At 23.6% G+C, this 23,238-nt stretch overlaps 11 protein-coding genes across 12 annotated transcripts; 4 read left to right on the top strand and 7 right to left on the bottom strand.

The window, feature by feature from the left end:
• Positions 1 to 38: 38 nt before the first annotated feature.
• On the top strand, positions 39 to 1,552 carry DDB_G0274009 (hypothetical protein; the record flags this gene model as incomplete). Its single annotated transcript, XM_639271.1, has 2 exons — positions 39 to 45; positions 117 to 1,552. The coding sequence occupies 2 exons, from the start codon at positions 39 to 41 to the stop codon at positions 1,550 to 1,552; spliced, it is 1,443 nt and encodes a 480-aa protein (XP_644363.1).
• Positions 1,553 to 2,009: 457 nt separating this feature from the next.
• On the bottom strand, positions 2,010 to 4,547 carry fslJ-2 (G-protein-coupled receptor family protein; the record flags this gene model as incomplete). The annotated part of the gene is made up of 7 exons (XM_639272.1): positions 2,010 to 2,549; positions 2,635 to 2,867; positions 3,058 to 3,141; positions 3,222 to 3,490; positions 3,609 to 3,997; positions 4,084 to 4,220; positions 4,376 to 4,547. 7 exons carry the CDS (start codon positions 4,545 to 4,547, stop codon positions 2,010 to 2,012), a joined length of 1,824 nt encoding a protein of 607 aa, XP_644364.1.
• Positions 4,548 to 5,037: 490 nt separating this feature from the next.
• DDB_G0274013 (hypothetical protein) lies at positions 5,038 to 5,562 on the bottom strand (the record flags this gene model as incomplete). Its single annotated transcript, XM_639273.1, has 3 exons — positions 5,038 to 5,183; positions 5,285 to 5,327; positions 5,443 to 5,562. 3 exons carry the CDS (start codon positions 5,560 to 5,562, stop codon positions 5,038 to 5,040), a joined length of 309 nt encoding a protein of 102 aa, XP_644365.1.
• Positions 5,563 to 5,851: 289 nt separating this feature from the next.
• ksrA-2 (3-dehydrosphinganine reductase) lies at positions 5,852 to 7,059 on the top strand (the record flags this gene model as incomplete). The annotated part of the gene is made up of 2 exons (XM_639274.1): positions 5,852 to 6,115; positions 6,319 to 7,059. The coding sequence occupies 2 exons, from the start codon at positions 5,852 to 5,854 to the stop codon at positions 7,057 to 7,059; spliced, it is 1,005 nt and encodes a 334-aa protein (XP_644366.1).
• A 30-nt stretch (positions 7,060 to 7,089) lies between these two features.
• Positions 7,090 to 8,628, bottom strand: iptC-2 (hypothetical protein; the record flags this gene model as incomplete). Its single annotated transcript, XM_639275.1, has 3 exons — positions 7,090 to 7,324; positions 7,401 to 7,955; positions 8,177 to 8,628. The coding sequence occupies 3 exons, from the start codon at positions 8,626 to 8,628 to the stop codon at positions 7,090 to 7,092; spliced, it is 1,242 nt and encodes a 413-aa protein (XP_644367.1).
• A 199-nt stretch (positions 8,629 to 8,827) lies between these two features.
• On the bottom strand, positions 8,828 to 10,939 carry tkt-2 (hypothetical protein; the record flags this gene model as incomplete). The annotated part of the gene is made up of 2 exons (XM_639276.1): positions 8,828 to 10,645; positions 10,772 to 10,939. The coding sequence occupies 2 exons, from the start codon at positions 10,937 to 10,939 to the stop codon at positions 8,828 to 8,830; spliced, it is 1,986 nt and encodes a 661-aa protein (XP_644368.1).
• A 761-nt stretch (positions 10,940 to 11,700) lies between these two features.
• On the bottom strand, positions 11,701 to 13,003 carry rnrB-2 (ribonucleotide reductase small subunit; the record flags this gene model as incomplete). The annotated part of the gene is made up of 3 exons (XM_639277.1): positions 11,701 to 12,358; positions 12,486 to 12,690; positions 12,850 to 13,003. The coding sequence occupies 3 exons, from the start codon at positions 13,001 to 13,003 to the stop codon at positions 11,701 to 11,703; spliced, it is 1,017 nt and encodes a 338-aa protein (XP_644369.1).
• Positions 13,004 to 14,348: 1,345 nt separating this feature from the next.
• On the top strand, positions 14,349 to 15,350 carry capA-2 (cAMP-binding protein; the record flags this gene model as incomplete). 2 transcript variants are annotated; one of them, XM_002649137.1, is made up of 2 exons in its annotated part: positions 14,349 to 14,382; positions 14,494 to 15,350. In XM_002649137.1, the coding sequence occupies 2 exons, from the start codon at positions 14,349 to 14,351 to the stop codon at positions 15,348 to 15,350; spliced, it is 891 nt and encodes a 296-aa protein (XP_002649183.1). The 2 variants fall into 2 exon arrangements, with proteins under 2 accessions (XP_002649183.1, XP_644370.1); XM_639278.1 differs by having other exon boundaries at positions 14,349 to 15,350.
• A 219-nt stretch (positions 15,351 to 15,569) lies between these two features.
• On the top strand, positions 15,570 to 16,123 carry DDB_G0274025 (DUF1794 family protein; the record flags this gene model as incomplete). Its single annotated transcript, XM_639279.1, has 2 exons — positions 15,570 to 15,709; positions 15,784 to 16,123. 2 exons carry the CDS (start codon positions 15,570 to 15,572, stop codon positions 16,121 to 16,123), a joined length of 480 nt encoding a protein of 159 aa, XP_644371.1.
• A 263-nt stretch (positions 16,124 to 16,386) lies between these two features.
• DDB_G0274027 (hypothetical protein) lies at positions 16,387 to 18,229 on the bottom strand (the record flags this gene model as incomplete). The annotated part of the gene is made up of 3 exons (XM_639280.1): positions 16,387 to 17,405; positions 17,493 to 18,002; positions 18,121 to 18,229. The coding sequence occupies 3 exons, from the start codon at positions 18,227 to 18,229 to the stop codon at positions 16,387 to 16,389; spliced, it is 1,638 nt and encodes a 545-aa protein (XP_644372.1).
• A 638-nt stretch (positions 18,230 to 18,867) lies between these two features.
• Positions 18,868 to 22,735, bottom strand: DDB_G0274029 (hypothetical protein; the record flags this gene model as incomplete). The annotated part of the gene is made up of 2 exons (XM_639281.1): positions 18,868 to 22,312; positions 22,404 to 22,735. The coding sequence occupies 2 exons, from the start codon at positions 22,733 to 22,735 to the stop codon at positions 18,868 to 18,870; spliced, it is 3,777 nt and encodes a 1,258-aa protein (XP_644373.1).
• Positions 22,736 to 23,238: the final 503 nt, after the last annotated feature.

Raw genomic sequence — 23,238 nt, forward strand, 5'->3', positions numbered from 1 at the left:
CACACAATACCCCCAAAGCAATCAACAACCTTCCAATCATGTGGAGTATTTAATACCATCACAACCACAATATGTTTATGTCGAACAAAATCAAAATTCATACTCAACACCAACAGATCATAATTTGTGTCATGCCATTAATTTGGACAGACAATTTGATCATATTAATAATAATAATAATAATAATAATAATAATAATAATAATAATAATAATAATAATAATAATAATAATAATAATAATAATAATAATAATAATAATAAAAATAATAATAATAATTCTTATGACTACAGTTTTTCAGTGCACAGCAGTCAACAATACTCACGCCATTATCCAAATTCTTGCAACAATGAACAAACAAAACCTAAAGATTACTATGATCATGCCTCTCGTTCACAACACGATTACCATGCTAATGGTAGTAATAATGGTAATAATAATAATAATAATAATAATAATAATAATAATAATAATAATAATAATAATAATAGTAATAATAACAATAATAATAATAATAATAATAATAATAATAATTGTGATAGCAACTATAACAGCAATAATAATAATAGTAATAATATTAGTATTGCTAATATTAAATACCAACAAGACCAACACTACCAACATAGTGATACTTATACCTCTCATCAATACAATTCATTTAATGATAACAACAACAACAACAACAACAACAACAACAACAACAACAACAACAACAACATCAACAACGACAACGACAACAATGGTTATAACCAATATGATGAATCTGAAGAAGATGAGGAGGAACAAGATGATTATGATGAGTTTGATATCCAAGATAGTGCAAGTAGTTATAATGACAATTGCGGAGTTTTAAATTCAAACACCTACATTTATGATTATCAATCGCCACAACAACCTCTTTATTCAAATGAATATCAAAATAATAATCATCAGCCCCAACAAACAGATAGTTATAATTATAATAATACTAATAACGATAATAATAGTTATAATATTAATAATAATAATAATAATAATAGTTATAATAATAACAATAATTATAATAATAGTAATAACAATAATAATATTGGTAATATTGATAGTAATACTAATAATAATAATTATAATTATAACTATAGTAATAATGGTGATGTTTATAATGGTTATAATAATAATAATAATAATAATAATAATAATAATAATAATAATAATAATAATAATAATAATAATAATAATAATAATAATAATAATAATAATAATAATAATAATAATATGAATAATATGAATAATATGAATAATAATATTATTACTAGTAATCGTGAACAATTTTATAGTAACAACAATCATAACAATATCAATCAATATCAATATCAATCACAACAACAACAAACCCAACAACAACAACAACAAACCCAACAACAACAACAACAAACCCAACAACAACAACAAACCCAACAACAACAAACCCAACAACAACAACAATATCTTACTCAATATTATCAACAAGAATTATATTCACAATCCTACAAGTGCAGACCATACTATCAAAACTCATTTGTTATTTCAAAATGTTAGATTATGTTTCTCTTTTTCAAGCAACCGATTAGTAACCTCTTGCTTCAAAATACAAATATTAATCTATATAAATAATAAAACTATTTATTCTTTTTTTTTTTATATATTCTTTTTTTTTTTTTTCCACAAAAACTTTCAACATTCAAAGATATCCCTTTTTTCCAAAAAAAAAAAAAAAAATACAAATACTGGAACTTGTTTTTTTTTTCCCCAATAGCAGTTTCTAAAATAAAAAAATAAAGTTAAAAAAAAAACATAAACATTTCTTTTTTACAAAATTTTAGTTACCTAAAGGATTTTTTAAAAATCACATTCTTTTTTTATCACTTTAAGATTTTATTTCTTGTATATATATATATATTTATTGTTTTTAAAATTATATATATATATTTATTGCTTTTTTTTTTTATAAATAAGATAATTAAATGATTTGTGACTTTTTTTTACAGTGTAGAATTTATAGAGCATCAGAATTTGAATCTAATTCAACAGATTGACTGTCTCCATTTTCATTTTCCTGTCTAGTTTCATATTCCATATTTGAGGAAGCTTTTACTGAAATATTATTTGTAGTTGAAGAGTTATTAGAATTTGAAGATTTTGCAGTTGTTGTTGCATTTGTGAATTGTTCAATCTTTTGTCCAATGAATACAACGAAATAGTTATATTTCCAAATTTGAAGGGTTTTCTTGGAAATACCATAAATGATAAATGCATAAACACCAAAAACTCTAATACTGTAAATAAAATAACCTAATCCAGTAATATCTGGGGCCTTTAATAGACAATCATTGGTGGAAGTACTTGTTAAAAGACATAGTGCATAAGATGGTATGGAATCGGTATAAACGTGCATATGATTATTAATCCATTGATCATAAATAAATAAATATAAAAGACAAGAAAAATACATAATTAAACTAATAATTGGTTTTGCTTCCATTTTCAATACTTTAAATCTAGATTCTTTTGTTGATTGGACATTACCAGATACAATCTTTTTTTATTTTTTTATTTTTTATTTTTTCAAAACATTAATAAATATAAAAAAAAAGTGAATTTCTAATAAAATAAATACTTACAACATAAATTTCTCTCATTAAAAGAATTAAAAATACACCACCTAAACATAAAAATATACCCATTGGCAACCAAAATGCAAACCTTCTATAGTTAAAAGTTGTTAACCAACAAAATGGATTTGCTGGTCCACCTGAATATTCATTCTTTGATATTGACACAATTGGTGGTATCCATGCTATAATTAATGATGCTACTAAATAATAAATAAATCTATCTTTTTGTTTTTTTCCAACTATAATTTAAATATTTAAAATAAATTATATTTTATTATTTTTAGAGAAAACAATAATTAATAATAAATAATTAATAATAATTAATAATAATTAGTAATAGTTAATAATAGTTAATAATAGCTAATAATAATTATAATTAATATAACTAATAAATAATTAATAATAATTAATAATAAAATAATAATTTACCTTGGAAAATTGTAAACCATACTTCAAAAGAGAGTACACACCACCATTGAACTACTAAAAGTGATGATCCATGTAAAAGAAATCCTAATTTTTAAATTTGATTAGTTAAAATAAAATAAATATATAAGGTTATTTATTTTTTTTTTTCTATAAAAAAAATTTACCTGTTGCAACACACATCCTATCTATATATGAAGCAAAACGTCCATCTTCTGGACATAATGTATTTTCAGTCCCATTAAAGGTCATTAATGCACCAGAAAATGCTTGAAGGAAAATACTGGATAACAACATAACATTGATTTTATCGAATCTTGAAACTTTTGGGTTAATAATTCCCAATGTAATTACTAAAAATAATGTTAATATACATGATAAAATTGATAATACATCTGATAATCTATATATATTCCTCCATTGATTTGCATAATATCTTTATAAGTTAATAAAATATATTGTGAAAATAAATTTATTATTAATATAATGTAATTGGGGAGAGAGAGTTATAAAAAAAATTAAAAGTATATTAAAATAATAAAAAAAATACAGACAATGGTGCAGGACATCCCACTACACAAGTTGTATTTGTAGATGGGAATATATAACCTATTGATTTATCATGAATTTCATCAGTTGAAACATGATAAACTAAAGGTTCAAAACATTGTTGAATTGATGTATTTTGAGAATTTGCAATAAGATCTGTGTTTTCACATGTATTTGTATAGCTTAAACTATCAATTTGATAGGTGGTTGTATTTTTTGGAAATACTGAATAAGAAATATTTTCAAATGTATATTTAGTTGCGCAACTTAACCTAGATGTTGAAATTTGACATGATGTTGTCATATTTAAACAATTGTTATAACAAGGTAAAATTGGATATGCATAGGTTACTTTTGAAACTGGATCTGTATATTTTTCACATTCTGGAAAAAGCTAAAAATAAAAATAAAAAAATAAAAAAAAGTAATTAATAAATGTGAGATATAAATAGAAAAAAAAAAGAAAATTTAATTACTTACAAAAGCACACAGTAAAGCAAAAGTACGAGGATTTTTACAAGATTCGAATGATTTATAGAAATTAATATATTGACGAACTAAATTACCTTGTGCTTGAATAGCTTCTTGACTTGATGTTGAGTTTATATAAATACTATCTTTTTTTTTTTTTTTTTTTTTTTTTACACAAAGATTTAAAACATATAAAAAAATTTATAAAAATAAAGAAAATTAATAAAAAAAAAAACTAACAACATGGATTTGATAAAGAGCCATCCCATAATAAAAAAATAAAAAAAAATAAACTACTAACTTGGATTTGATAAAAAGCCATCACATAACTGGATCCCTGGACTATCACCCCTATATTTTTGACATGTGGCACCTTTATCTAGTGGAAAGTATTGAGATTTAGCAACGTCACCGAAATATAAAATAATAAAAAAAATATAGATAATTGGTAAAAGATTTTTATTTGAGACCATGACTGTTCGCAAAAATTATTGGAGTTATTGCAAATATAATGAATAAAAAAAAAAAAAAAAAAATTGATTTGATCATTTTATTATAAAAAAAAAAATTGATTTGATCATTTTATTTTTAAAAAAAAAAAAAAATTTTAAAATAAAAATAAAATAAAATAAAAATAAAATAAAAAAAATATCTCCGAGCAGTGAAAAAAAAAATTTTAAAAATAAAAAAAAATCTTGGCTTTATCATAATCAAAAAAAAGATGGAATGTCTTTATTGACCCCCAAATAAAATGTTTAGAAAAAGAAATGATTAAAAAAAATATCTATATTAATTGAATAACAAATTTATTTTTGCATTTATATTTAAAAAAAACCCAATTCCGTTTTATTTTACAATTTTTTTTTTTTTATTATATGATTAGCTTTTTTTTTTTTTCTTTTTTTTTTTCCCCAAAAGGTATATTACTATAAATTATTAACTATACACAAATATTATTGATAATTAATTTGATTGATTTTCGTTATTTTGGTCGGATGATTCTTGTTGAGATTGTTGTTGTTGTTGAATTTGTTTTTGTTGTTGTGCTTGTAACATTAAATCTGAAATTGATTTATCTAATTCATCAATTCTTTGTCCCATTTCGTCAACTTTTTATTATTTAATTTTTAAAAATAAAAATAAAAATAAAATATATATTAGTATAATATGTAAAAAAAAGAAAAAAAAAAAATGAAAAACTATTACATACTTCTGGTTAAAATTGATTCTGATACTTTTTCAAATCTAGATTGCTGAAAAAATAAAAAAAAATAAAATAAAATAAAAGAAATTAGAACATTAAATATAAAAGGTAAAATAAATATATAGGTAATAATTGTTTTTGGGTTGCAGTGGTGTTGCTCTTACCATTTGCTCTAATAAATTTTGAACTACATTTCCTATTAAAACATCACCATTATTTTGAGGTTGTTGTGGTTGTTGTGGTTGTGGATTGGTTGAATTTGTATTGTTATTGTTTGTACTCATTTTCTTTTGTTTATATAAAGAGTTTGTTTTTCTCGCTTTGAAATGAATAAATTACGCAATCCTTAAAATTTCAATTAAAATTTTTTTTTTTTTTTTTTTGATTTTTTTTTTTTTTTTTTTTTTTTTTTGATTTTTTTTTATATTTTATTTTATTTTATATTTTTTTTATTTTTTCTTTTTTTTTGTGAAAATAATTTATTTAGTTAGCCAAAAAAAAAAAATAAAAAAAAAAAAATAATAAAAAAAAAATACTTCTAAATAGTGAAATAATAAAAATAATAATAATAAAATGATTATTTATATTTTATTTTCATTATTAGCAGCAGTTATTGTCCATTTGGTGTATAAGAAACAAACAGGGTTCAAATTAAAGGGTAAACATATTGTTGTTGTTGGTGGATCAAGTGGAATTGGTAAAGAATTAGTTTATGAATTATTAAAAGAAAATATTGCTAGTATTTCAGTTATTTCAAGAAGTTTAGATAAATTAAGATCAGTTGTTGATGATTGTCCATCTGAAGTATGTACAAAATCCACACCTTTAAATGTTGGAGTATTTATTTAATTTTTTTTTTTTTTTTTTTTTAAAAAAATCTTCAATTACTAATTTTTTATTTTTTTCATTTTTTTTTATTTTATTCTTTCATTTCCATTTTTTTTTTTTTTTTTTTTATTCCAATTTCTTCCACTTTTTTTTTTTTTTTTCAATTTTTTATTTTTTTTTTAATTTTTTAATTTTTAAAATTTAATATTTAGTCATTAAAATCAAAAATTGAAATTTATTCATGTGATATTACAAATAAAATTAAAGTTAAAGAAACCATTGCACAAATTGTATCAAAGAATCAAGGTGGTAAAATTGATTGTTTAATAAATTGTGCAGGATTTGCGATTCCAGGATATTTCATTGAACAAGATGAAGAAATCTTTGAAAAGACAATGCAATTAGATTATTTCGGATCATTATATGCAACCAAAGAAGTTGTACCATTAATGATTGAAAATGGTGGTCAAGGTGGTCACATTGTATTCGTATCGTCAACATGTGGTTTAGTGGGTGTACCAGGTTATTCAACTTATTGCCCATCGAAATTCGCATTGAGGGGATTAGCTGAAACATTAAGATCAGAATTGAAACCATATAAAATTACATTCTCTGTTGTTTATCCACCAGATACCGATACACCAGGATATCAACAAGAGAATCTCACAAAACCAGAAGAAACCGTTGCAATCAGTGGTGGAGGTAAAGCAGTATCACCATTGGAAGTTGCTAAATCAATCGTTAGTGGTATTAAAAATGGCGATTATCATATCGCCTACGATGTTCCAACTAAACTTTGTGCTGTATTATCACCAGGTCTCACCCCATTCTATTTCTCTTTCTTTGATATCCTTTTAGCTCCAATTTGTCGTTTAGTTGGTATAATTGCAATGAATCAAAATGATGCAGAAGTTTTAAAATCTTGGAAAAAAAGAAATCAATTAAAAAAATAAAATAAAAATATTTAAAAACTATTTTATTTATTATTTATATTTATTATTATTATTATCATTTTCAAATAATTCTGGATTTGATTTAATTAAAGAGTTTCTAAGTTTATTTGAATTTAAAAGAATAGAACTAACTAATTGTTTACTTGGTTTATATAATGATATTAATTTTGTATCTTTTGGTGAACAAGTCCTAATTTCTTCTTCTTTTTTTAAATTTCTATTATTTTGCCATTCATCAAATGGTAATTCTAATGATTTTATTATACTTTTTTAAAAAAATAATTAGTATTTTTTAAAAAAAAATAGGAATATATATATATTATTAAATTTAAGATTCTTACTATTGATTAGTAATTTCATTATCAATTGGATTTAACCATTCAAAATATTTTTCTTTTTTAAACCAAGAATATTGTTTTCTATAATAATTCCTATTTGCAGTTTGAAAATTTAAAATTGTTGAAATTACATCAGATTCATCAATTGCATTTAATGATTGATTCATATTAATTGATGTATCATCAATATTTCTAACGACAGGTTTTAATAATAAATCCATAATTTGTCTATATCCAATTGATTCTGAAGATTTTGAATTTTTAAAATGTAAATCTTTATCTCTTTTCAATAGGTCATAAACCTCCTCCAATATACCCATTTTAAACATTGATTCACAACGATTATTTAAAGTTATATGCATTTTCGATCTATCACCTGATAAATAAAATGTACGAAAATCATATTCATTTGCTATTGAATCTTGATAATCATCCTTTTGTGTTGAAAATTTTACACCTTTTACTGTATTAAAATATAAACTTTTTGATAACCTAATAAAATCATTCTTTAAAATCATATTTGCTGATTCAATATCATACTTTTTTAATAAATCATAACTATTTATTTAATTATTAGTGTATTTTAATCTATTATCCAATTTTAAATTACTGAAATTATTTATATTTTCATTATTAATTTGTTGAATATGAATATTATTATTATTATTATTATTATTATTATTATTATTATTATTATTATTATTATTATTATTATTATTATTATTATTATTATTATTATTATTATTATTATTATTATTATTATTATTAAAGTAACTTACTAATAATCCCAATTATCTTCTTGTTTAATTTTATTATAATAAAGTTTAATTTCATCTCTTTCTTTATCATTTGTTAAATCTACTCTTGAACCTTTTAATATTGTATCTAAATAAAATCCACAACCACCAACTACAATTGGTACTCTACCACGTGATAAAACATCTTTGATTGTATTTTTAGCCAATCTATAATAATCGAATAAACAGAAATTATTATCATCTAAATCAAGCATATCAATTAAATGATGTGGTATACCATTTGTATCTGTAACTTTATTACTTGCAATAGTTAAATGTTTATAAATTTGTACTGAATCTGCACCAATAATTTCACCATTAATTTGTTTTGCTAATTTTAATGATAAATCTGATTTACCAATACCTGTACCACCTGCTATAATTATAACTTTATCTTTCATTTTAATACCACCACTACCAAAGAATCTTTTCATAATTCTTTTTTTTTTTTTCAACTTATAAACACACAAAAAAAAAAAAAAATAAAAAAAAAATAAAAAAATAAAAAAAAAAAATAAAATAAATTTCCCAAAACACAACGAAAGATTAAAAAAACTAATTTTAGGTTTTTTTTTTTTTTTTTTTTTTAATAATTTAATTTAGATTTTGATTTTGATTTATTTTATTTTATTTTTATTGTTTTGAAATGTTTACTAAATTTTCAGAAGTCATACCTAATTGTTTCATAACGGCATTACCTGGTGCAGACATACCAAATCTATCAATACCAATGACTTTACCATCAAGACCAACATATTTATACCAGAATGAAGTGACACCAGCTTCCATAGCGATACGATTTCTACAACCACTTGGAAGTACGGATTGTTTGTATTCATTTGATTGACGATCGAAAAGTTCAGTGCATGGCATAGAGACGACACGAATATCATCACCTAATAATTTAGCGGCTTCAACACAATGTTGAACTTCTGAACCAGTGGCAATTAAGATCATTCTTAATGGAGCGGTTTCACTAACGACAATGTAACCACCTCTGAGAGTACCTTCTCTCTTCTTTTGAGCGGTACCTGGGAGGAATGGAAGATTTTGACGAGTTAATGATAAAAGGGTTGGACCATCGGCACGAGCATAAGCCAAAGAGAAAGCAGCAGCTGTTTCTTCTGGATCGGCTGGACGAATGACATCCAAGTTTGGAATCATACGAAGACCTGAAACGGTTTCAACTGGTTGATGAGTTGGACCATCTTCACCAACACCAACAGAGTCATGAGTGAAAATGTAAACTACTGGTAAATGTGAGAGAGCAGCCAAACGGATGGCTGGACGAAGATAGTCTGAGAATACCAAAAAGGTGGCACCTGAAACTTTGAAAAGACCATGGTAGGCGATACCATTCATCATGGCACCCATAGCATGTTCACGAATACCAAACTTAATATTACGACCAGTTGGACAAGCTGGTGTGAAATCTCTACCCTCTTTGATGTAATTCAAGGTGGAGCCATGTAAATCGGCACTACCACTGACTGATAATGGGAGGTATTGAGAGATTGGTTGTAAAACGTCGCTACCAGCCTTACGAGTGGCAATGATTGGTGTGGTTGGGAACTCTGGGATTTGTTTCATGATATCGATAGCTTCGTGTTTTTCATGAGCACTTTCCAAGAGTTGGGCAAGCTTTGGATTGGCAGATTTCCATTCGGCAAAGGTTGCTTGCCATTCTTGGTAGAGCTTTTCTAATTGTTTTTCATGTTGTTCAAAGTATTGTCTGGTTTCACCGCTGACAAAGAATTTCTCTTCTGGGAGACCGAGATTCTTACGAGCGGAATCGATAAATTTAACACCAGCTTCACCATGACCTTTATTGGTACCAGCAACCTCTGGGATACCCTTGGCGATTGTAGTCTTACAAATGATGATTTGTGGTTTACCGGATTTGGAGTGTTTAGCATTTTGATAGGCGTTGATTAATGAGCCAATGTTGTTACCTTCTAATACTAATTGTACTTCGAATCCAACACTTTCGAATCTCTTTACGGCATCCTCTGATTGGGTTTCAATTGCCATAGCATCCAATGTGACATCGTTTGAATCGTAGAATACGATCAAGTTATCTAAACGATGATGACCAGCGAATGAAATGGCCTCTTGTGAAATACCTTCTTGTAAACAACCATCACCAACTAAAACTACTACCTTTTGATTAAAGATTTGATGTTGTTCAGTATTGAATTTACCTGCTGCCATTTTACATGCTGATGCAATACCAACGGCATTTGCAATACCTTGACCTAATGGACCAGTGGTAGCTTCAACGCCTGGTGTGTCATGAAATTTTGGATGACCTGGTGTCTTTGAATTTAATTGTCTGAAATTTTTAATATCTTCAATTGAAACATCATATCCTGATAAATGTAACCAACTATATAAAAACATTGAACCATGACCTGCACTTAATACAAAATAATCTCTATTTAACCATCTTGTCTTTATTTATTTAAAAAAAAAAAAAAAAAAACAAAATAAAAAAATAATAATAAAAATTTAAATATATAAATATAAGTACTTTTTATTAAAATTTATATTTTTTTTTTTTTTTTTTTTTTTACATACATCTTTTGGGTTATAGATCAATGAATTACCAAATAATGCAGCACCAATTTCAGCAGAACCAAGTGGTAAACCTAAATGACCAGAGGCAGCTTTGGCAACTGCATCCATGCTTAAACCTCTAGTTTCATTTGCTGCTCTTTCTAATGCTTTAAAATCAATGTTTGACATTATTTATATATATATATGTTATTTGTTTTTTTTTTTTAATTTTTTTAATTAAAAATTTTACAACAATAATTGGTGAAATGAAATGAAATTTTTTAATTTTTTTTTTTTTTTAAATTAAATTTGAAAATCAATTTGGTGTGTATTTCGAAAAATAAAAAAAAATAAAAAAAATAAAAAATAAAAAAAAATAAAATTTTCCACTCTCACTGCAAACAACTAAATTAATCCCGAACCCAAACAAAAGAATGGTTCGGGTGTTTTTATATTTCTAGATTATCCACCAGATACCTTACACAAAAAAAAAAAAAAAATAATGAAAAATTATAATTTTTTTTTTTTTTTTTTTTTTTTTAATGTCTATTTTTAAAATACAAAAATAAAAAAAACCATATAATTTTGTGTATTTATGATCAAAAAATGATTGAAGAGGATTTTTTATTTTAAAAATATCTTTCGTAAAGTATTTAATTGTATTATTCTTTTTATTAAAAAAAAAAAAAAAAATAAAAAAATAAAAAAATAAAAAAATGCAAATAAAGGAAATTATCCAAACAAAAAAAAATAAAAAAAAATAAATAAAAAATGAAAACAATTAAAATTTTATTTAATTAAAAAAATCATAGGTTTTAATTTATTTAATTTTTTTTATTTTTTATTTATTTTTTTTTTATTTTTTTTTTTTTTTTCAAAACACAATTTTTAAATATCTATCAAATGAAACACTACTGAAAAAAGAAAAAAAAAAAATAAAAAGTTTTTTTTTAAAAATCTTCATCTAAAACTAAAGTTCTTGATTGATTATTTTTTTGTTGATTATTTCCTTGAATTGCAACACCAGTTTTAGCGTATTCTGCAACTTTGCCTTCGAAAAAGTTTGATTTTCTTTGTAAAGAAATCATTTCCATCCATTCGAAAGGATTTGAAGAGTTGAAAATCTTTTTGTAACCTAAAGAAACCACTAAACGATCAGCACAAAACTCAATGTATTGAGACATTGAACGCGAGTTCATACCAATTAAATCCACTGGTAATGATTCGCAAATGAATTCCTTTTCACATTCGACAGCATCTCTTATCATTTTCTCAATGACTTTTGGATCCAACTTTCTTTGTAACTTTGTGTAGAGAAGACATGCGAAATCACAATGTAAACCTTCGTCACGTGAAATTAATTCATTTGAAAATGTTAAACCTTGCATTAAACCTCTCTTTTTCAACCAAAATATTGAACAAAAACTTCCACTGAAAAATATACCCTCAACTGCTGCAAATGCAACCAAACGTTCTGCAAATGAATCTGAATCATTTATCCATCTTAATGCCCATTCTGCCTTCTTTTTAATACATGGAATTGTTTCAATTGCATTAAATAATTTATCTTTAGTTTGCTTATCTTTAATATAAGTTTCAATTAAAAGACTAAAAAAAAAAAAAAAAAAAAAAAAAAAAAAAAAAAAAAAAAAAAAAAAAAAAAAAAAAAAAATTATATATTAGAATCTACTTTTTCTTTATTAAAACTTTATATATATATATGATAAATATTTACCTATAAGTTTCAGAATGTATATTTTCAATTGCAATTTGAAAACCATAGAAACATCTTGCTTCTGGAATTTGTACTTCAGACATAAATCTAGTTGCAAGGTTTTCATTTACAATACCATCAGATGCAGCAAAAAATGCCAAAACATGTGAGATGAAATGACGTTCATTATCTGTTAATTTATATTCCCAATCAACATTATCATTACCTAATAATAAAATTAATAAAATTAATTAATAAATTAATATATACAATAATAATAATAATAATAATAATAATAATAATAATAATAATAATAATAATAATAATAATAATAATAATAATAATAATAATAATAATAATAATAAAATATGTATAGATAATTTACCAAGATCAATTTCTTCAGCTACCCAATGACTTGCAAGGGCTTTTTTATACATTCTCCAGATATCTGGGTATTTTATTGGAAATAATACAAATCTATCTTTATTTTCTTTGAGAATTGGTTCAATGAATGTATCTTTTTTATTAATTTCTTCCATTTTTATTTTTTATTTTTTAATTTTTTTTTTTTTTATTTTATTTTATAAAATTTAATGTACAATGAGATTTTATTAAGTTTTGAAATCAATCCAAAATTATATAATATGAATAATAAAATTAAAAAATAATATTTATTTGTTATAAATAATAATAAAAAAAAAAAAAAAAAGTAAAAAAAAAAAAAAAAAAAATTTGAATTTTTTATTTTTTTTTAAATTTTTAGCGCAATTTTGGTTCCTATAAAAAATTAATTTCTTTTTTTTAAAAAAAACAGAATATTTTTTTTTTTTTTGGAAAATACACACACATTCCCGAAAGAAAAAAATATTAAAATTTTATTTATTTTATTTGTTTTTGTTTATGATGGAATCACCGTTCCAATAAATTAAATTTTAATAATTTTTCAAAAAAAAAAAAAAAAGCTATATTTGGGTACCACTCCGATTCTAGAAAAAAAAAATATAATTTATTATTTTACAAAAAGTTGGTGATATTAATAAATCATATAATTCAAAAAAAAATAAAAAAAAAAAAAAAATTATACAATTACAATAAATCATTTCAGTGCAATAAATAACTCTTTAATTAAATTTAAGGAAAATTGATTTTTTGTTGGTTTAAAAAATCTTTTTTTTTTTTTTTTTTTTTTTTTTTTTTTTTTTTTTTTTTGAAATTTTCAGACTCTGGTGTTAGACAAGAAATAAAATTTTAAAAAAAAAATAAATAAATGATCATTTACCAAGTTTTTTTTAAAAATAATTTTATTTGTTTTGTATTAAAATTTTCAAATAAATTAAAATAAAAAAAAAAAATAAAAAAAATAAAAAAAATAAAAAAAAAAAAAAAAAAAAAAAAAATTATTCAATGAATATATTATAATAATAATTCACTCCGTATTGGTGGCATTAATAATTAAACAGCCATTGATCATTTTTTTGTGAGGGTGACCTTAGAATTTTAGACTTTTGTGAGATATCAGCAAAAAATTTTATTGAAAAAAAAAAAAAAAAATTAAAAACAATAAAAAAAAAAATAATGAAAAAAAAAAAAAAATTCTAAAAAATAAAAAAACTATTCCACATACAACAGTGTAAATATTAAACAATAAATATCTAATATTATCACTTTCAAAATTTTCACCATTTTTATTTTTTTTTTTTTTAATTTAAAATTTTATTTATTTTAAATTATTATTTTTTATTTTTTATTTATTTTTCTTTTATTTTTTTTTTTTTTTTTAATTTTCAAATTATTAATTTTCATTTTTTTTTTTTTTTTTTTTCTTTTTTCTTTTTTTTTTTTTTTTCTAATAGAATATATAATTTATATATATAAAAAATAAAAATGTATAACCCACCACCACCATCTGGTTCACAAGGTAATAATAATTATTATAGACAACCATCATCCACACCGGGTGTATCAAACCCAAACCCACAAGCTAATCAATTTTTACCACCACAACCATCTAATACTACACAAACACCAGGAGGCTATCCACCACAACAACAACAAAGACCACCAACTGGAGCACCACAACAACCAGGAGGTTATCCAACTCCACCACCACCAGGAGCACCAGGAGGTTATCCACCACAACAACAACCAGCCGGTCAATATGGAGCACCACCACAACAACAACCAGCCGGTCAATACGGAGCACCACAACCAGCAGGACAATATGGTGCACCACAACCAGCAGGACAATATGGTGCACCACAACCAGCAGGACAATATGGCGCACCACCACCACCACCAGGAGGTGCAGGTATTTCATTAGTAAAGAATCAACAAATTTCATTAACTAAAGAAGATCCAACTCTTAGAAAATTAACAATTGGTTTAGGTTGGGATGTAAACACCACACCAACTGCACCATTCGATTTGGATGCAGTTGTTTTCATGTTGAATGCACAAGGTAGAGTTAGAACCTCACAAGATTTCATTTTCTACAATAACAAGGTATCAAGAGATAACTCTGTTTCTCATCAAGGTGATAATTTAACAGGTCAAGGTGAAGGTGATGATGAAGTTGTCCTCGTAAACTTACAAGCAGTTTCACCAGACGTCACTCGTTTGGTTTTCGCTGTCACCATTCATTTAGCCGATGAAAGAAGACAAAACTTTACAATGGTACCAAGAGCTTTCATTCGTGTTGCCAATCAAGAAACTGGTAGAAATATCTGTCGTTACGATCTCTCTCAAGAAGGTGGTCCAAACACTGCCCTCATTGCTGGTGAAGTTTATCGTGATCCATCAAATCCAAACAATTGGTCTTTTGTTGCTGTTGGTAAAGGTATGCAAGGCGCTCTTCCAGGTTTACTCCAAATCTTTGGTTGTCAATAAATTTAATATTATTATTTAATTTAAAAAAAAAAAAAATTAAAAAAAAAATAAACAAACAATAAATAACTATTTGTAATCTTAGAAATTAAAATTTTATTTTACTTTATATTTTTTATTTAAAATCCTTTTTTTTTTTTTTTTTTTTAAATTAAATTTGTAAATTTCATTTTTTTTTTTTTTTTTTTTTTTTTTTTAATTTTTTAATTCGCACATCACCAAATGAGTAATATTTCAAAAGTATCATATCTTTTAGGCAAATTTAAAGGTTCTGGTAAGGGTGAATATCCAACCATTACACCATTCACATATACAGAAGAGATTGAATTCTCAAACAATGGTAAACCATTTATTTTTTATCAGTAAGTAAATCAATAATAAAATAATAGTAATAATAATGTATTTTAATGATAATAACATACTAATATAATATTAGACAAAAAACATGGAATGTAAATGGTCAACCTTTACACTCAGAGAGTGGATATATGAGATTTCCACCAAATGGAAAGGTTGAATTGGTAATTTCAGAACCAACTGGTATCAATGAGATATATGATGGAGAAATTACAGGTGAAAATAATGAAATCCTTACATTTAAATTAACAAATATTCAAAGAACACCAACTGCTAAACCACCACATACTACAAATGTTATTAGAAAATTTACATTTGATCAAAGTGCCAACACTCTTTCATATACAATGGATATGGCCACTACAACAACCACTGATTTAACTCATCATTTAAGTGCAACTTTACAAAAACAATTATAATAAAAACAAAATTTCAAATACCATTGTAAAATATATAATTACTTTTGATTTTTTTTTTTTTGTATTTTTTTTTTTTTTTTGAGTAAAATTTTTACTTTATTATTTTATTTTATTTTATTTTTAATAAATTTAAATTATACTATTATTATTACTATATGTAATAATAATAATATTATATGTAATTTGAATTGATTTGAAAAAAAAAAGAGTTTAATTTTTGGAAAGAAAAAGAGAGAGAGGTAAGTATGTATAAAAAGAAAGTTTTATTTTTGTTGAGGAGTTACAGTCCATAAACTTTCAGATTCTTGATTATTGAAATTACCTTCACCATCAACCCAATAACAAATTGATTGTAAAAAGTCAATAGTTTGATGTTTAGATTCTATACCATTATCAATACCATGAATACCTGTTTCAACATGCATAGTAATGAATTCACCAGAGTTTTGAGCGAAATATTTTGTAAAAGGTTCAGTTTTATCAGCAGTGATTGCACAAGCTGGATCAAAAGGTACCCAACCACAACCATCAACATAAAATTCACCAACAACATGGACCTTTTGTTTATCGGCAGTACCTGATAAAGCCCATCTACCAATTAGTATACGAGTTGGTATACCATGCATTCTAAGAATTGAAGAGTAGAGAATTGAGAAACCACCACAATCAGACTTTTTAGCATTGATAGTATCGGTTGCCTTACGACCACTTAATACATCTTTTGCTAAAACATAATCAAAATGTAATTTAATGAATAGGAAAACCCTATATGCATAGCATAACACTGATTCAACGGTACCATCAGTCAATAGCATTGGATGCAATTGATTATCCCTAATCCATTGTTGAAATTGTGGTTGATTATAATTGATGAAATTGGTGGTTTGTAAATAGTATGCTCTCTCTTGTGGATTCAATGGTTGAACCATTGGCATAAATTGACCGGGTACAATCTTTTTCAAAGAGATACTGTAAAGGTCGGCTTCTATATCGTAATGAGCATGGATCTTATGTTGTTTTGCAATGCCCTTTACCATTGCTCTCATAACATAATGACTACCTGCTTGAATTAATTGACCTTTACTAATTTCATTATTACCAGTATTATCATAAATGGTTAAAGATGCTTTCTTTATCATTTGAGTTTGTAATGGTGATGGTGGTGCACATGCAATTACACTCCATTTCTTTACTTGTAAATTTGGTAATCTTACCATAAATTTCAATTTTGCATCAACTGTTTTTGTAAATTTTTGTTCAACATAAAATTGTTCACCCCATACTAAATAATAATAATAATAATAATAACAAAGAATTATAATTTAATAATTTATTTTCATTATTATATATTTATATTAATTTTACTTACATTCTCTATGTTTAGCAAAATCGGTTAATAATTTAATTGATGGGTGAGCAGAGGGTACAATTGTTGGTTTATTATCATTTGATGAAGGTGGTGCGGATGGTTTTGAAGAGGAAGAAGAGGAGGAGGTGGAGGTGGTGGTGGTATCAGGTGATGAATGAGATACTGTTGTTGTACTTTCACTAATTGGTATGATATCCCATTGACCCCATTCACCGGTACCAGCATTACCAATTAAACCACCTTGTGGATCAACACCTAAATGTGGACCAAATTTACCAGTTCTATTCTTTTTTGAAGCATGAAAAACTGATTGAATACATACTCTACCATTTGGTTGCCAATCGAAAATGAATAAACCATTACCATTTGGGTCAGCATTGGTAATCATATTTAATCCATCATCAATACCTAAACAATAGTTACCATCTTTTGATATAATATTAAAACTTGATTGAACACTCTTTAATACCCAAATGGTTTTATCACTTTTATTACCACCATTTGAAATTACTTTTTTTTTTTTTTTTTTTTTCATTATTATTAGAAATAAAATAATTAATTTTTATTTTTTTTATTTCTTTTATTTTTTTTTTAATTTTTTTTATTTTTTTTTTTTATTTATACATACAACCGTCATCGTAAACACCTAAAAACCAACCATCTGTGCCATCTTTATTTTTTAATGCTTTTTTACTTCTTAAACGAAAGTTTAAATCATCTTTTAATTGAACTGACATTTTTTATAGAAATTAAGAATAATAATAATAATAAAAATAATAATAATAATAATAATAACAATAATAATAATAATACAAATAAATAAATGAATAAATTAATGAAAAAAAAAAAATAAAAAGTAAAAAACTTCCTACAAAAAGTTTTTTTTTTTTTTTTTCAGGATATTTTTTTTTCAAATTAATGAGTTTTTATTTTAATTTTATTTTATTTTATTTTTTTTTTATTTTCATACCAGGGGCACCTTTTTTGGTTATAGGTGTTTGTGATTGGGTTTAAAAATATCTTTTTTTTTTTTATAAATACTCTTTTTTTTTTTTTATTTTTAAATACTCTTTTTATTTTCTTTCTTTTATTTTTTTTTATTTTATTTTTATTTTTATTTTATTTTTATTTTATTTTATTTTATTTTATTTTATTTTATTTTATTTTATTTTATTTTGTTTTCCACAATGAAAGATTTTTTCATCATTTTTTAATAAAAAAAAAAAAATTGTTATTATTATTATTTTTTAATATATTTTTTAATATAATTGTTTAAATTGAAAATTTATTTTTATTTTTTATAAATAAAATAAAATCAAAAATTATTTAAATATTTAAAAAAAGTTTATTATTATTTATTTTAAATTATTTTATTTTATTTTTTTGACTTTTTGGAAATAAAATCAAACATAAAACTTTCTAAATCTTTAGATTCAATTTGTTTTGGAACTTTAATTGAGGTTGGATCAAAAGATGGATTTAATTTTTGATGTTGAGATAAAATTGAAGAAACGAAATGAGGTATTAACTTAATGGTTTCATCGGATAAAGACAAATCTTTATTATGTACATAATCATCAGCGACCAATATACCTTCTTTTAGATGTTTTAAAATAGTTTCATAGAAAGCAAAATTATTTTTATGTTCATCTAGAGATCTTAATTGACTGGCCCCATGAGTGGTTTGAATACATTGATTCATTACCCATTCGAAAGAGTTTATTAATAATGTATGATATCTTCTTTCGATTTTAAAAGGAGGAGTTTTATTAATTTCTTGAAGATTTCTAAACACTGTTGAATATAGTAATACCGTCAACTCCATATTATTATGGTTATGACCGTAATCTATAAATGCTTGGAATAATCTTTGATTGACATATTTACGAATATTCTCATTCTTTCTGAGTATTGAATTGACCACATAAGATTTGTTTGATAAATGTAAACGATAGAATAATTGTTCATAGAAAATGGTTTTATATCTGTTTGGGAAATGTCTTTCATAAGATGTCCAAAGTTTCACAGGTGAGCCTTGCTCCAATGGAAAGGAGAGTGAAACTGCACGCATTATTGAAGCAATTGCACTATAACTATAGTTATCAAGATCTCTTCTCACCAAATTATCATTTAATCTAATAATTACATCACTCAACATTTCAGGACCCAAATCAGCTACTTCATTCATTAAAATTGCAGTTGTTTGAGACATCATTGCACTATATCTTTTACTAAATTGCATATAATATTCTTGAGTATCATTTTCATAATCATCTTCAGTAAAATTAAAATCTTCTATATCAATATCATTATCATTTTCATTATCATTATCATTATTTTCATATTCTTTAATCATTTGTTTTTTAATTAACTTTCTTAATTGTTCAAGTTTATTTTCAAAATGGTTATATATCTTTACAACTAAACCTATATTACCAATTTTGGAATTTTCATGAATTAATGATTTACTAATTCTTGCTAAATTGGTTGGTTCAATATCAATATTTGTTGATAACATTAGATTACAAAATGGTATGAAAATGTCCATTCTCTTTGCTTTAATGAAAATTTCCAACATTGTATTGTATAGTGTATCGGGTATACTTAATGGTGATTCTTGTTTAAGTAATCTAAATGCTTCATCTGGATTCGAATTTAATAAATCATTATAGAATTGACAATTGAATACTAATATCCTAATGAATGGTGGTGACATTTCAATTAATTCACTATACAAGCCAACATCTAATTTCCAAAGTTTATAATAACTTGATATCAATAATTTACTTTGTGGTAAAATATTATTATTTAAATAATTCTTTAACATTGAAAATATCTTTTCTTTATTATCTTCTGAAATTGCAAATGTTAATGACTCTTCCTCCTCTGATAAATTGGATTTATTAATATTAAATGTTTTCTTTTTAAATTCAAAACCAATACCATTCTTTTCATTTTCAATTTCTTTTAATTTCATATTTAATAAACTTTGTAAATGTAAATTAGTTTCATTAATTGTTGATATTTTATTTGATTCATAAACATTCTTTGTAATTTGTTTAATTATTTGATTATTATTATTATTATTATTATTAATGTTTCCATCATTTTTAATAATATTATTATTATTTATTTCTAAATTTTCTAAAGGTACTTGTTGTTGTTGTTGTTGTTGTTGTTGTTGTTCTTCTTCTTGTTCTAATATTGTTGTTGATTTCTTTTTATTATCTTGATATAATTTATTATTATTATCTTTAATAAAATGTTGTTGTTTAAACATTTCTTGTTCTTTTAAAAATTGATCAATGATTGATTTCATTTGATTTGCAGTTATTTCATCAGATTCATTTTGAGTTGGTTTAATTGTAAATTTAGTTGGATAATATCTATGTTGTCTTTTGTAATGTGAATATACCATTTCATCATTTGTATTATTTAAAAATGATAATATAATTGATTTATTTAAACCTAAACCATACTTTTCAAATCTTGTAATATACCATAACATTGCTAAATCGAAATTATCCAATTGAATGAAACTTCTAATAACTTGGGATGTAACTTCATCGATATATTTAGTTGGTTGTTTTTCAAATATATTCACTAATGCTTGAAATTGACTGGCACTACCAAAGCTTTGATTATAAAATAATAATGTCGACATAATATTACCTTGACTTGGATCTAAATTAACAATATGTTTTAAAATTTTATTTAAATTTTCAATTTCATTTTCATTACCAAAATATAACTCTTCATTATGGTTATTAACTTTATTTTTTTCAATTCCTTCAAAATAACATTGTAAAATATATTGATAATGACATGAATTTAAACCATGACCTTTTTCACCAATTTCTGTTAATACTCTAATAATACCTCGAATATCATTATTTAAAACTAATTGTTTAACTAATGAAATGTAAAAATTAGGTTTTGTTATGATTTTTGAGAAATTCTCTAATACATTGATTACCCATTGTGGATTATTCTCTAAATATAATAATAAGATTGAAGCAATTAAATCTTCATAGATGATTTGATCGGTATATAATTTCTTTAACAATTTTTGAACCTTTTCAAATGGGAGATTTGATAAAATCCTTAAGAATGGACCAGATTTAAAAAGATCTTTTGATAAATATTGAAGTTCTGAATTTGCCAATTTATATACTTTACTACTATAGTCAACACCATCTGGACTACTTTGATAATATTTCATTAATTTAAAAAATGCATCAGGATGTGGTTTAATCAAATCGAAATAATATTCTGCTGTTGAGATTTCACCTAAACTTAAATATGCTGAAAATAAATCATAATATATTGATACATGTGATTTTGGTTTTGCTACTAATACTGACGATACTGATGGTGATGTTGATGATACTGATGGTGATGTTGATGACTCTGATGATACTGATGGTGATGGTGATGATGGTGATGATTGTGATGATGGTGATGGAGATGTTAAATTTTCATTATGTTCAAGTGAATTTATATAAAGTTTTGCAATTTCTTCAGTGATTGCTTCATTCCTATTTAAAGAATTAATTATTGATTTTAAATTTGGTATCATTTCTGATACTGTAAAATATCTAATTAATATTATATAGGTTTCTAAATTCATTTTTGTATTTGAATTTTGACAAGCTTGTAAAACTTTTTGAATATTTAATAAATTATTTACTTCAATAAATTTTTTTAAAAATAAATTCATTAAATCTATATTTGTAAAATATCTATTATTTAATGACCATTGGAATAAAATTTCAACATCTTGGTCATTAAATTTATTTTGTTTAAAATATTTTGATAATCTATTTTAAATTATTTCGTATATTAATTATTAATAAAAATTCATTTATTTATCTTTTACTGTGTGTGTGTGTGTTTTTTATAATAACTTACAATTCAATAGCAAGTTTAATATTATTTTTAAATAGTTCTTTAATATTCATTAATAAAATTGATTTTTGAAAATCACGATTATTATTATTATTATTATTTATGACCATTTTACTATTATTATTATTATTATTATTACTAATATTATTTTTATTATTGTTGATATTATTATTATTATTGTTGATATTATTATTATTATTATTAATTATGTTTTTAGTGTTATTGTTTTGACTATTTATAGTTGTACTGTAGGCCCTAAATAATTTAATTATATTATTTTTTCGATATGGTTGGATTGCACCATGTTTTGATAGTTTAAGAATTAAACTATTCATTGTAATGCTAATTACTTGGGTGAAAATGAAAAAAAAAAAAGAAAAAGTAATAACGCCAAATTTTTCGTTTTGTAAAAAAAAAAAAAAAAAAAAAAAAAAAAAAAAAAAAAAAAAAAAAAAAAAAAAAAAACTAAAATAATTTTTGTCAAAATTCGTTTTTTTTAAATTTACAAAAACACTAAAATCTGATTTTATTTTTTTTTTAAAACAATGACTTGATTTTATTTATTTTTAATATGAATTTGGTATATAAAAATAAAGAACTCGAAAAAACAAAATGATATAGAATATCGGATATTAAAAAAAAAAAAAAAAAAAAAAAAAATTGGCCACCACATGGTTTGATTGGTTTTTTTTAATGTCAAATTTGGATAATCGAAAAAAATAATAAAAAAGGTAAAAAACCATTTAATTTAAATTTTTTATTGTGTTACTCATTTATCTATTTTAAAAAAACAATAAAATGAAAATAAGAAATTTTATAAAAAAAATATAATAAAATA

This window comes from Dictyostelium discoideum (assembly GCF_000004695.1).
Source record: "Dictyostelium discoideum AX4 chromosome 2 chromosome, whole genome shotgun sequence".
NCBI lineage: Eukaryota > Evosea > Eumycetozoa > Dictyosteliales > Dictyosteliaceae > Dictyostelium > Dictyostelium discoideum.